Source organism: Danaus plexippus, chromosome 14, assembly GCF_018135715.1.
Source record: "Danaus plexippus chromosome 14, MEX_DaPlex, whole genome shotgun sequence".
Classification (NCBI taxonomy): Eukaryota; Metazoa; Arthropoda; class Insecta; order Lepidoptera; family Nymphalidae; genus Danaus; species Danaus plexippus.
Genome location: NC_083546.1, coordinates 6,903,174 through 6,916,855, shown reverse-complemented (window position 1 = coordinate 6,916,855; position 13,682 = coordinate 6,903,174). Strand labels below are relative to the sequence as shown.

The 13,682-nt window shown below is 32.2% G+C and overlaps 1 protein-coding gene and 2 long non-coding RNA genes across 9 annotated transcripts in view; 1 reads left to right on the top strand and 2 right to left on the bottom strand.

Annotated features, from left to right (window-relative positions):
* The window catches only part of LOC116769684 (uncharacterized oxidoreductase YtbE-like), a 19,344-nt gene extending 5,662 nt beyond the window's left edge, over nt 1-13,682 (top strand). For 4 of the 7 annotated variants that reach the window (XM_032660849.2, XM_061522549.1, XM_061522550.1 and 1 more), the window contains 5 exons: nt 12,073-12,155; nt 12,399-12,479; nt 12,746-12,853; nt 12,938-13,218; nt 13,282-13,682. In XM_032660849.2, the coding sequence (XP_032516740.2) occupies nt 12,086-12,155; nt 12,399-12,479; nt 12,746-12,853; nt 12,938-13,218; nt 13,282-13,635 (894 nt within the window). In that variant the 5' untranslated portion in view covers nt 12,073-12,085 and the 3' untranslated portion in view covers nt 13,636-13,682. Of the gene's footprint in view, nt 1-9,748; nt 9,768-11,353; nt 11,372-12,072; nt 12,156-12,303; nt 12,332-12,398; nt 12,480-12,745; nt 12,854-12,937; nt 13,219-13,281 lie in introns of those variants that run through there. The other 3 variants (XM_061522551.1, XM_032660850.2, XM_061522553.1) reach the window with 3 other exon arrangements.
* Nucleotides 3,355-4,349, bottom strand: LOC116769687 (uncharacterized). The gene is made up of 2 exons (XR_004353483.2): nt 4,112-4,349; nt 3,355-4,030 (listed from the first exon to the last, which is right to left on the bottom strand). It is a non-coding gene; the product is annotated as an uncharacterized LOC116769687 (long non-coding RNA).
* Nucleotides 8,433-9,301, bottom strand: LOC133319155 (uncharacterized). Its single transcript, XR_009752842.1, has 2 exons — nt 8,789-9,301; nt 8,433-8,674 (listed from the first exon to the last, which is right to left on the bottom strand). It is a non-coding gene; the product is annotated as an uncharacterized LOC133319155 (long non-coding RNA).

Below are 13,682 nucleotides of genomic sequence, written 5' to 3'. Positions count from 1 at the left end.
GGATCTAACTATTTGAACATGTGTTACAGAATCTTCATTCTTTAGCGGTCTCCGCAATTCTAAACATTCCTTTTAACCACATTCTCTTGCTTATAGAAAATGAAATTGAAATGTTTTATTTCTAAAAGTAGGCTTTTACTGCTGTTTAATAGTTTCAACCCGCATTCTTCGATGTTATATTGGTTTGAGAAACAAAAGAAAGTTTCTGTTGATGGCGTCCTTTTCAATTTATTCTTTATCCTTTTCTATCTGTAGCTTTGTATTTATACAGGCTGTTTAACCTGGACTGTTGCTATGGCTAAATCGTACGTCTCTAAATAAAAATTAAACAATAGTATGGCTTTTTTAAATAATTTGTAGAAATAAATCTTCGTCTTCGTTTACAAAGTCTTAAACAAATAAATTATTTTAATAATTTGATTTTTTATTCGCCACAATGGTAAATACTCATTAAATTGTAATTACATATAGATAAAATAAAATAAGAGAAATTTAAACAAGCGTAGAACAAGATAATAAAATAACTGCTGGCTCTGAACGTTCAGCTGCCATTACATTAAGTATAAATTCTTGTTTGAATACAATATCTGTACTACCCTTTATTTTATTGAGTATAAGGAAAAGTTCAGTGTCCTATATAATCTATGATCAGATCTATAATTTAACATACGTAATACGTTTTTATTTTTTAATTAACGGCTTAGAGAATTTAAAGAAGCAAATTTACTAGCACAAATTCGATGGCATATTTCTTTGTAAATACAGCTATCAATTAAGCGAATTGTGTTGTCACGTACGAAGCGTTTAGTCTCTTGTTTATGGCGACCTTTTTTCTAGTATATCCTATAACTCGTTGGTCCTTGTCGAGTAACCTTCTTGCTCAACAACCATGACAATGATTTTCCCACGGCGAAACAAGTTGTTGCCGTAAAAAAAAAACACGGTACATTAGCATGTGAACCTTGGAAGAAAAAAAAATAGATAATCTATTAAATTTAATTACATATCATATAAACAATTTATTAGTTAGTGATAAGGAATATAGGTATATATTGATAATAGAAATTAATAAATGCGTTGATGTCCACTCAAAATTGTCGACGTCTTAAGTAATTTTTTTTGGAAACACTGTTTTACTTAATTCTTCGTATTTGTCAAATGAAACTAAACCTTCTTGAATTCAAATACTCCCTTTTTTTTAAGCTATGACTGCATTCGCACTGGAATCGTGAAACAATTTGCCAATGTCAACGTTTTTATTTGTAGCACTTCCTATTTGTCAAATGATATTAAATTGTCATTATACATAAAATTACTATGTCAGGGACGAGGGTAGTATGTTTAACACAAGTTTGTATAGCACTGCGTACGAAGAATTAATAGTTTTACGAATGAATATAAATATAAATCTACGCACATGATGTATTGGAAGAGTTTTGTATGCAGTGTGGTAATGTAAACTCGTGGTATATTATTAAAATTTTTCCCAACGGAACTAAACTAAATCTTTCAATAGATATTACATTCTAAAATATCGTAACACAGTCTCGCATATAAGTCAACCAAATCGTTCTATTCTACGAGGTACCCTTACATACTAATCCTTACTGAATGACATTTGTTAAAGTATAAACCGTTTAATTCTGACATCCAATACGATATTGTGCAAACTTGTATTATTTATACTAAAATTGTCTTCCATTTGACAGGCGTATTTTTTTTTCAATCTGGCAACACTTACACCAATAGCGTAAGTGAACTTTGAGGCAATTATCGTGTTACTATTCTAGTAAGACCTTTTTGAAAGAAATTTAGATGTTTATAAATAGATCAAAAAATTTTTTTTGTTATAAATATTAAAATGATGTCGACAGAACTGCTCCAGAATAAGTAAGAAAAAGAAATATACTTAAAAACTCTTCACTGATGTTTTTTTATCGTCTAAAATGATAGTTTAAAGAGAGCTAGCCTTTTTAAGTGTCTGATATCCGAGATAATAGAGAATTATTATTATTCTATATAATTTTTTAAAATAAATAGAATATTTCTTGGACATTCCTTATTTTTTCCTTTTAATTGATCGACCCAAATCCTTGACGTTGGTAAATCATTGATATGTATTGAAATAAAAAGGGCCCTAGAACTGTTCTTGGGGAAACCCATATTTAAACGACCTCATGGTGATTCATCACACCATTTCTATCAAACGTCCGGATCCTCTGATTTATTCAACATATATAAGATTATTCTAAGCCTAAGCCTCATATGTAATATAACTATACAACTGTATCATTTCTGGGTCTGCTCAATCAAAAGCTTTATATAAATCCAAGGAAAATTCTATAGCTTTTCTCTATTTCAGACTCCACTTGCCATTCAAATGGTTTGTGACTTTTAAATTTTGAATTCTACAGATATCATTATCTCCAGAAACCTTGAAGTAATTAATTTCAAAATATTTCTTTAATATAATTTATTCAACCAATGAAACAAATCCTCAGAGATGTGTTCATAATTCTGACGCTGATTTTAGGTTAGGGACTTAAATGATGACGGATAGGGATACTATTTGCTTCTTCAAAATATGAGCCATGCTTCTCTACTGCTGAGTAATGTAACTATAAGCCCTAGAATATTATAGTCACGGAATTTCTTAAGAATTTTGATATTTTATCATTATTTGTAATACAAGACCAAAAACTATGTTTTATCTATTCTATTCAGTATTAACTATTATAGTTTTGTATTTAATATACCTTTAAAGGATTTCTGAGAACAATAACCCTGAAGGCAACTAAAAAGTCGAAATTTATATATATATACAAAATGCGAGTAACATTTTTTTTGAGCCCAATTTTCAAGGAAAATGTGCGCTATTATGTTGCCAAAGAAATATAGTCATAATGTATTTAAACCCTGTCTGATAAATATTAATAGTACAAACCATAGAAAAAAGTTGGTTAAAAAGTACCCACGAATATATGATGGCATACTGAACAAGTTGAATTTTCTAAAACGAAAGATTAATTGTAACTGAAAATGAATATTTTTAATACGAATGCCTTGCTATCTACTGAATTTTGTATTTGTTACATGGCTGTATTTAAACAGCCTTAAAACATTTTTTGTTTCCATCGTATTGCGCAGTTTAGTCCAAAAGTCACGACGCAACTGTTCGAGGTCGAACGCCTGGCATTGCCAAATTCGAAGGCATGACGTCATGTAGCCTTTACTTTGAAGATTAAAAGAATTAAAGCACTGTTTAACATACAATGCCTGTTGGAAAAGACTCGCTAACTGTAGCTGTGAGCCGAACCAGACATGGAGTGAGTAATAAAATAATATAATCATCGCTTTTGAAATAGGATTATATTAACGTCTAATAATTTAGTGTCGACAAAAACGGGCACGTTGTAAGATCTCCGGTCGATGTCTTCTCAATAAGAGACAAAGAACAGCTTAAATTACTCCCGACAGAGTTTTGTAACACAACTCTACATTAAAATTTAATATTCTTCAGAACAATCGCTCACTCATTACAATATTTGCGTTAAACTTGTTGCGATTTTCTTATAACATTTATTGTATATGAACGTATGAGACGCTTCCAAATGAGATACAAACTGAAAACGTCGGGAGTACATTTAAATTACAATGAGGGCAACATTAACATCACACGTCGCGAGTATATTTCGTATTCTCCGTGATAAATGCAATATGAACAGAAATGTTGTAACGACAGTTTTGCATGTGACTATACCCTCAGTAGGATATCGTTTCTTATTTGTCCGCCCTCCGCACAATGGACATTGTGTTCTTCGTTCAGAGAAGCAAAGAATGGCTTCACACACTGTAATGATACAGACCCATTGTGTTGCCTCGCACGCAGTTGACTGCCATTCTTCCATTAATTCACGTGTTTATGTTACGAATTAAAATGGCGGCGGAGTCAGCATGTTTGATACACGAGGGCTAGTGATGTTCTCAGCTGAATGGAAGTGTGCCATCGTATTCTCTCCACAGTCACCTTCTGTGTAGAAAGTCACATATATCGGCGTTATGAGCGACAACAGTGATAGGAATATAAAAAAAATTACGTATACTAAATTACCACGTCCGTTTAATATTAATTTCTTTTTCAACATTAACAGCATGTTCTTGTATAAAAATTTCGTGGCCCGAGCGTTTTTCAATAAAATGACAGTTACAGTTGCATTGAAACCTCTTTTGAGAAATATAAGACCTCTTTCATGTTACGTTGGCAGTTAGATCGGCTTTCCGTTATGAATCGGCTATGCGAGAAGTTTCGAGGCTTTCGCAAGGTACTGCGGATAGAAAGCGTCGCGACCTCACTTTCACTGCGCTAGTATTATAATGAGTAACTCATATCAGACCATAGCATTGGTTCGGTATAACTGTCGAAGACCTTAATGATGTTCATGGCTTTTTAATATTCGGTATTGTTATAGAAATTACGAATGAATCCAGCCAATAATAACATAACAGGAGCAAAATAAAGCGATGTTTATAAAAAAAAATACGTAAGAAATTCTTTGAGTTATACAAATATAAACACACTACGAGTTGTTGGACTTTTCAAGCGTTAACTAATAAACAGAAATGTCCGCTTTTAAAACATTATGTCAAATACGTAAAAGATAACACGTAACAAATTAAGGAACCGTATAGAGTTAATAATTGATGGAATAAGGACAATAGACCGAATAAATCCTTTAAGTCAATGTCATCTCTATTAGTGTGACCAGTTGACAATTACTGTATGCTTCAATACCCAATTCTTCCTGTGAATATTGTTGTGTTCAGACTTGTACGGTCAATTTGCTGTATCAATTGATTTCCAATAACTGTTTACAATTGAGACGGATGGGGCATGCGGGGCCCGCTGTGTTTAATCAACAATCAACGACAATTGAAAACTTCAAACTATACGTCAAAATAATGATATCAATAAGAATAAAATATCGATTCTTGGGAGGTCATTGAGACCACTTCGTTATATTAGTTAGTCCAAAGTAATTATTATATTGCCGGGTGAGAAGGTGTTCAGGAAAAAATAACTCGATTTAAACTACCTAGCGATGGCGTTTATTCGATTAAATAATTAATTCAATACATTTACTTCTTTAAGATAAACAAAATGTACAGTACATTATACTCTGTGGCAGGATGCACGCTACACTGGAGCGAGACGGTTGCGCGTCGTGGCATATAATATTTTACGAGACACCCCCGCGTAACTGACGGTCACTGATTTACGATTATAAACCCTAACATCGAAGTTAAGAGTATACAATTCCATGACATATAGTAGCGCTTTAGCTCTTTTATAGTTCAGTGTATTGATATAAGGCTAAACATCTGTAAAATTCAGTCAAGTACACGAAGACAATCGTTTGAATCTGTGTCTTCTTACGTTGTAGTAAGGTTTAAAGGAGTTATTACTTGTTACGCAGTTAGTACGCTCTAGAATTTCTAAGATTTTATGAACCGCTTCCGCTCCTTCCGTCTCGGGTTGCTGGCTGGCATTCCAGAGGAGCAGGCTAAAGAATGCACTCAGACGGGTACAGATGGCATGATAGCTTAATGCAGGCGTCGCATTCCTTCAGGACATCTGTATCGAAATTCAATAACGCGCATAACCTACCATTTTCAAATGGAAACGTCACTAGGACTCAAAAAAGTTTTTATGTTTCTAAGAAGGTGGAACTTAAAAAAAGTTTCTATATTTTTCTATGTAAAGATCGTGAGAATGTTTATGGGATATTCCGTATCAGCGTTGTACCATGATCCATTCATGGAATGTCGCCCGCCGCTAGCTCCCACGCACATTTGTGACCCATGTGTTTATCTTTACATTAGGGGTGGTCGTTCTGTCCCATATCATATTTTTCTCATTCACTGACAGATATATATCCAAACGAGACTATTTTACTTAAATAAATATAATTTTAATAATATTTTAGCTTTTTATTCATTTTTAACAAATATGAAATAAAAGGTACCCGTAGGCCGTAACTAGCCAATCTAAGGAATTTGCTGACGTATTTTTTTTTTGAGGTTTTATTGAATTATAAACTTATCTGTGGCAGCGGATATTTTTTATGTTCGTATCACTTTGCTATAGTTTATTTATAAAATAGGTTTAAATGATTACTTATCTCAATACTATTCTATAACACGTTAGCGTCTAACAGAATCCTCAATGAGACATTCAAGAGTGATGGGAATATTTTTTCGGGAGCGTAACGGTTTTTGTATTATTTTTTTGTCGTCTTTTACCGTGTGAAGGAGTCTCAATGAAGTATGTGAACAGCCCGACCGCTGTAACATGATCTGCGATAATACAAAGACTTGTAGTTCAGGCTAGTTGAACATAACCTGGGGCAGGGGACGAAGGAGATCTAAATAAAACGGTTTATTGTTGGAGTCTTCAATGAACTGTTTCTTTGAGCGTTCAATATTATACTCGTAGTCTACATGGGAGACTGTTGGAATGATCGTGGGACAATATTTTCTGAGCAATTATTATAGAACTCTCTAGATTTTTCCATGTTTTTAACTCTTCTTGGTCTCAAATCTTCTAGAGACCACTCCTATCTGCCTTACATTGCTAATGTTTATTTGTAAAGAAGCTAATTGGTTGAGATCCAGTATTACTTCATGTGCTTGTATTCCTAGAGGCCACTGACCAATGTCCTTTAAGGACGGGAATAGAATCTTGTTCCTTACAAAGTACAAAAAACCATACCTTTAGAGATATCCTAGAATGCGGTTCAGTTCGTCCTTCAAGCTGTTCAAGCGATTACAGTACAACGACTCGCCCTAAATTACCATAACGTACTAGTTAAAGGTAAATTACTTAATTGGTTAAAAAACCCGATAAGTCAAAAGCGGACGAAATAAAAGAATTTTAGATCAATAACACGTTACCAAACAAAAGATTCCCAATCACTGATTGTAGAAAAGAAAACGCTTTAGAATATATACTTAACTATTGGTCTGGAATTTTGTCTATTATATATAAAATAACATACAAATCATTTAACAAACGATAAACTATATATGAAATATGATATGAATAAAATAAAATTTATATAATAAAAGTTTAAATTCGCATTTGACCTTTTTCACATGGCATGGCCGTCCGCGTTCTCACGGGAACGAGCTGATTGCACCGCATTACGCCGCATTCAACGCAAACCACGAATTCTGGATGTGATAACATTAATTGACTTTAGTTTTAATGTACAATTAATGATATTCTGACGTGACATGAACAACTTAAATCGTTCAGAATCCATATAGTTGTTGCTATATAGTCACGTGACATAAAATGTTTTATACATTTCAGAACGGAAATTTATTATTCAATATAATTTTTTAGTATGACAATATTGGTATGTAATTGAAAATTATAATTATATTGTCTGTGATAATTGTAAAAAGTTTTTAATAGATTCATATTTAGTAGTCAAAGCAAACAAAAAATGTGTAACTTAGTAATTAGTCGGCAAATAACTTTCTTATCATTTTGGATACGTGGTGATGATATGCCGACTCCAAAGCTATTTTCTTCTGGTTCTTGTCCAACTCGCAGCGGCCTCTCCTTTCCAATCAACAATGGAATGCGTCTACTTTTTGGTCGTCGGTACTACGATTCTATCGATTCTAGTTTTTATCCAATTTTACTTACCTTCTACCTTGTCTTGTTCGAATACAAGGCAAAAATACTCATGCAAGCCAATTCTGACCATTCTATAAAATATTAAACCCAATAAATTGAGTTAAACACGTAATAAAAGCTATGTATTACGAGCGACTTAGTTAGGTACAAAACTAATAAAGATCGAAATAGCTTTGCGACTTGCAGTTAAATAATAACAGGAAATTGTAAAGCGAGCTCTAATTCACAAGATTTCCTTGGAGAAAATGAAGTTTGCAATCACGTCACCTTTTTATTCATTTTTATGATGTCTTATGTAATATAATAATGTTTGAAAGTAATGACGTAACATTATTTCAAACGTTGAGTTAGTTCAGTTCAGAAACAACAACAAAAAAAAATATATTTTTCTTTATACTCGGCGAATTTATGGATAATGTTTAAACTAGTCTGAAATATGTAGATAAAACACTAAAGTAATTTAAAAAATATTTTTTACTTCTCAGGTCTTATTTGACCAATTTACACATATCACAAACAGTACATTATAAAAAAGTATATATCAAAGTTACATAACATGGGCAACATTAAAATAATAAGAACGGTCGAACAGAAAAGTTTTGAAATTTGCAAAATTTAAATAATAATATTTCTTTTATATCCATAGATAACACATTTATTGAGGAAATTAAAAGTAAATCTTGGTTGGCTGGTTGGTTGTTTTATATACAACCTTCATCCGTGCAAAGACATTCACAGTGTATTGTACCGTACGAGTGTCGAAAAGTATACAAAAAATCACACAATCAAGTTTCGTGTCGGTTATCAAGTGGGAAGTGTCAAATTGACATTTATATTACATGAAATAAAATCACAGCGTATATATAACCTTTAAGACGCACAGATAAAGACTTCAAGATTTGACACCCACAGCTCTGAGGAATGTCATAGACGCTATTACACGCGCAGTCTGAAGGTTGAGTCTTAAACCTGGAACAGACCGTGACAAATGCTGTACAAATTTAGCTCGAATCTTAAGTACGGTTTCAGTAACTGAATCATTAATATTTCAAATAAATAAATGTATTTAATTTAAAATATTACCTATCTTAAGAACCACTGCTTCATGCACTTCTCTTCAAAGACGAATACTCTTTCATGTTTATTCTTCTTAATAACGCGAGGTCCGAGGCCCGCAAAAGTTCATGGACTGAGGGTTCAAAGTCTAAGATAAACAAAGATCGTCACAGCATCGCAGTGTAATCTCGGCATAAGTTTGAATGACTCAGGACGCCTACATTACTCTGTTACAAATTTACCTTAATAGCTTCGTCGAGATATTCTTAATTCCTTTTGATATACTCCATATTGCTGTATAAAGGTGACTATAAATTAAATGAAACCTTAATTACTCCTGAACTCAAAGGTTAATAACGTTCAGGAATACGTCGGTCGCTTGATATTTTCATGTTTATACGTAATATTAAATTATCTCTGTTATTATTTATCCTTTACTAGCGAAACTTTCAAAATTAACTTAAATATTTCTTCGATTTCACAAGTATTCTAAGACTAAACAAGATAACGTTAACAACATTGAATAAATGTAATTTAAGTTCAAATCAATTCAATTAAATGTTTACGGATTGTTGCCATTAGTTTAGAATCAAAAGAGTTCAGACTGTTAAAGTATATGAAAAGACGAATTTAACTCAGTAGTTAGAACTGAGAAATCGAGATATATAACAAAACTGTAACAAACAGTACTTTTTCACATACAAGTCTCGGTTTTATCTGCTCTGTACAAGTTTCTGCTAGCTGTTAATTTCACTAAATCAAGACAAACAAAACAATCTAAGAACTAAATGTATGTGATAAAACCGATATGTATTTATATCCCAGAATTGATATAAAATTGATGAGTGGTAAAACCATTTAGTTGCTTAACTGGACAAGAGCGAGAAAGAGAGAGAGAGAGAGAGAGAATGAATAAGTAGTAATTCTCAAAACTTCTTGATTTCCTAAGAATACAAGGATATCTTTAGTATTACATCAACACTTAACTAGTGATTGCGTCAACTGAGTAAGTCATTTATTCGAAATTTATTCATCCTTCTTGCTTATGTCATTTTTTTTTTAGGACTTAAAGGATTATGACAAAATCTATATGAACTTTTGTATGTAATTCTTGAATAAAGTTAGTTTTATTTTGTATCAAGAAAACTATGAAATTGAATCTTAGTATTTATATATATCCTAATTGATGAAATATTTATAAAATTTTCGTGCTGAACTAAAGTAAATGAAGAAGTTTTTAGACCTACAAATAAATATACTAACAAACCACAGAAATATATACCTACCTATTTCACCAGAACTAACTTTCTATTAGGAGGGTAGATTTAGAATTCTCTGAGTATTAATATAATTATATTTGACACCAAAGAAATATGAAAAGTAAACAGCTCGTATATTTTCATTCAAAAAGAATCAAACGTTTTATTAATTAAAACAAAAACTGCATTTTTTTTTCGTTTTCTGTAATTCTTGTGACGTCATCAAGTTTTTAGCGCCATTACGTTAAAAGCAATGTTTATGTTTGACAGTTATAATTTAGAATTATAATATATTGGTACGTATCAGATTATATTGGTTCTTACCGATTGGTTATGTGCTATCATTATGTTAGTTAATTAAAAAACAATGAATCGTTTCTGTTTTTTGAATATTTTACGTTTTTCTGCATATCGTGATCATAGAAAATGACGTAGTCTTCACTTTTTTAAATATGTTCTGCGCTTGTAAAATTATAACTACGGTCTTCTTAGAAAATAATAATGATAATTAAATAAACGCCTTTGTTATATTGGACAAACTCCTTCGTGTTTTCTCCACGCTGTACTCAAGATTATAATTCAACCAACAAATAAAAACTTTGACATCGGCAAAATATTCCACGATTCCAGTGCGAATGAAGCCATAATTTAAAAAGAATAAAATGTTTTAAACGATGGTTATTATTGTAACCTGTTTTGATTAGAATCAAGAAGTTTTTTAGGTAAAGATAAGATAAAGGATCGCTAAGTTATTCGTATATTCGTGAAAATATATACCCAATACAAGCGGTCATTGACCTCCTGCAAGTTTAATGCTACTTCTTTATAGAAAGCATCTGATTCATACTTTATCGGCTAGATGAATAGATTTCTTTTAGTAACCAAAAGTCGAACGCTTTTGCACTTAGCGGAATATAAGGTCAACGAACTAAGCCCCAAAAACTTTTTCCTTAAATCAGCAACCTCGATGTAAAATGGATGAAACGGTATTAACCGACTTTTTTGTTGACAATACAGAGTTGGTTATTTGTGGTAAAAATTTGATGTTATTTAAAGTTATAAGTCATTATTCATCAACATAAAATTTCCATTGTTTGTGAGTTAATAATTAATAACAGTGATATTCAAACTAAAAAAATATATATATTTTCTATTAAAAATACATTAAAATGCTGTCTTCAATATCTATATTTTTTAATTCAATGCACAAATCCTATGATGAACGTCCAACAGATAAATAAGATGCAATTGTAACAGACTAAATTAATAATTCTCGATTGATTTAATCGCTATCAAATTGGCATATATGCAACCTACACGGAATTGTGCTGCAGCAGGCCTGTTTATTTCGGTAAGTGACTCCCTACATGACAACACTCCATGAGATCACCGATTCTTATTATTGGCCAAATGTGGATGTACGGTCACGACGAAAAAAAGCTACGCATGTGCAATTGTCCCGTCGGCCATATTTATTTCTTTTACAGAACTATAGGATGTAACTTTGTTTAAGACCTCATTGTCTATTGTCCCTATCAAATTTAAGTTTTATCTGACACGCAACAACGTATTTTTATAAGGTCAAGGTGATTTTGATCATTACAAGTAATCTAAATTTAATGGTACAAATAGTATATTGTGAAATATAATTATAGCATGTGAGTCAATCGCCATTATGTTAACGAATAACAAAAGTAACTGACGTTACAACTTCATTTAGATCACAAAATTTAATTAGCATATCAAATTCAAAACATTAATATTTGAGACTAAGAAAATTTTATGAATATTAATTTATATTTTATTATTCAAATACTAAAGAATAATAAAGTTTTACACTTGTTTTTTTTGTACTTTATTTAATTAAGTGTACAAAGGAGGTTTTATGAGGTATGAATACTTTTTACCCAAGTTCCAACTTCCGCCATTTTTGCGCCGCTAGAAACAAATCGATTATACCTTCGTTATACGTTCACTTTGGCGTTAACTACTACATAGATTTGACGTCACTGCATATATTGATTGTTTCTTAATAATATCACATCGTTTTAGAATAAGAAACAAAATGGCTGACCAAAATTTCGCTGACGTGAAGTTTACATTAAGAAACGGAATTAAGATGCCGGCTGTTGGTTGTAAGTATTTATTTATAATTCAGATAAATGGAATGGCTTCTTGTTTTGAAGTTGATTACTATATGATTCATGTTTACATTGAGATCAGAGAGCGAACATAAAAACCGACAGTTTCAAGGTCATAAACCATTTGGTATTTTCAGTAAAACTTTCGTGTTCACGTATGTTCAACCTTAGTAAGCAACTCTGAGTTTCTTGTATATGTTTATATTTTCCTCACAAATATAATAATCATTTCATCAGTAGGAACTTTTCGTATACGTGACCCTGCGGTAGTCTACAGCGCTGTCGACAGCGCCTTGGCAGTCGGCTATCGCTTGTTTGGTAAGAAATTTCATAATAAAATAACAAACTTACATACATACATATATATTTGTTACTCACAATGAATCTTAAAAACTAGTTATTATTTATATTTTTAACTAGTTAAAAATAACCGCTGCATTAACAAGTCTTAATTTTTTTTAACTCAACAATTTGCGACGATTTGATGTAAAGAATTTGGATAAAAAAGTATGTGGATTAAGGGAATCCAGTTTTAGTTGTGGGTAAGGAAGTTTTCCAGGTGTTAAAATATATTATATTTTTAGATACAGCTGCAGTATACCAGAACGAACGCTTTTTGGGTGACGCATTACGTGATCTATTACCCAAGTACGGTCTGCAACGTAGTGATATTTACGTCACAACTAAATTGTGTAAGTTTTAACATTAATGGGAAATTAAAAAAATCATTGCAATAAATGTCCTGCAAACATTACAACAGCCGTTCGATATTACAGCGCCGTCCGATCAGAGCGCTGAGCTTGTCCCGAAAGCATTCAGTAAATCATTAGAAAACTTAGGTCTTCAGTATATTGATTTGTATTTAATACATTTTCCTGGTGCGGCTAGAATCAACTCGAGCGATCCTAAAAACGAGGCATTAAGGAACGAGACTTGGAACGCTATCACAAAACTTTACGATACAGGCAAGGTGAAAGCAATTGGAGTATCAAATTTCACTGTGAGACACTTAAGGCAATTACAGAAATCATCGACGATAGAGCCGATGGTTAATCAGGTAGGTTATTTTATATTTTGTTAGACGTTTTTTAAAATTATTATTAAATAAAATTCCCCGCAGGTCGAATGGCATCCGCATTATTACGAAAGTGATCTCTTGGAATATTGTAACAAACATAACATAAGACTTCAAGCATACTGTTCGTTTGGGGGTCAAGCGATCAGAAATAATTCTTTGATGGAGGACCCTGTAGTTAGAGATATTTCTGCAAAACATAATGCAACACCAGCACAAGTGCTGTTAACATGGGCGCTGCAACGGGGCATAGCAGTTATCCCTAAATCCGTAACACCTCAGAGAATCAAAGAAAATATTCAGCTCAGTATGAGAATGTCTCCAGAGGAACTGTCCTTATTAGATTCTCTTAGGAATAACGGCCTTAAATATGCTTGGGATCCCAATCCTATTGCTTGAAGCAATATAGTTGATTTATTAATAAATAAAGAAAAATATAGCCATAA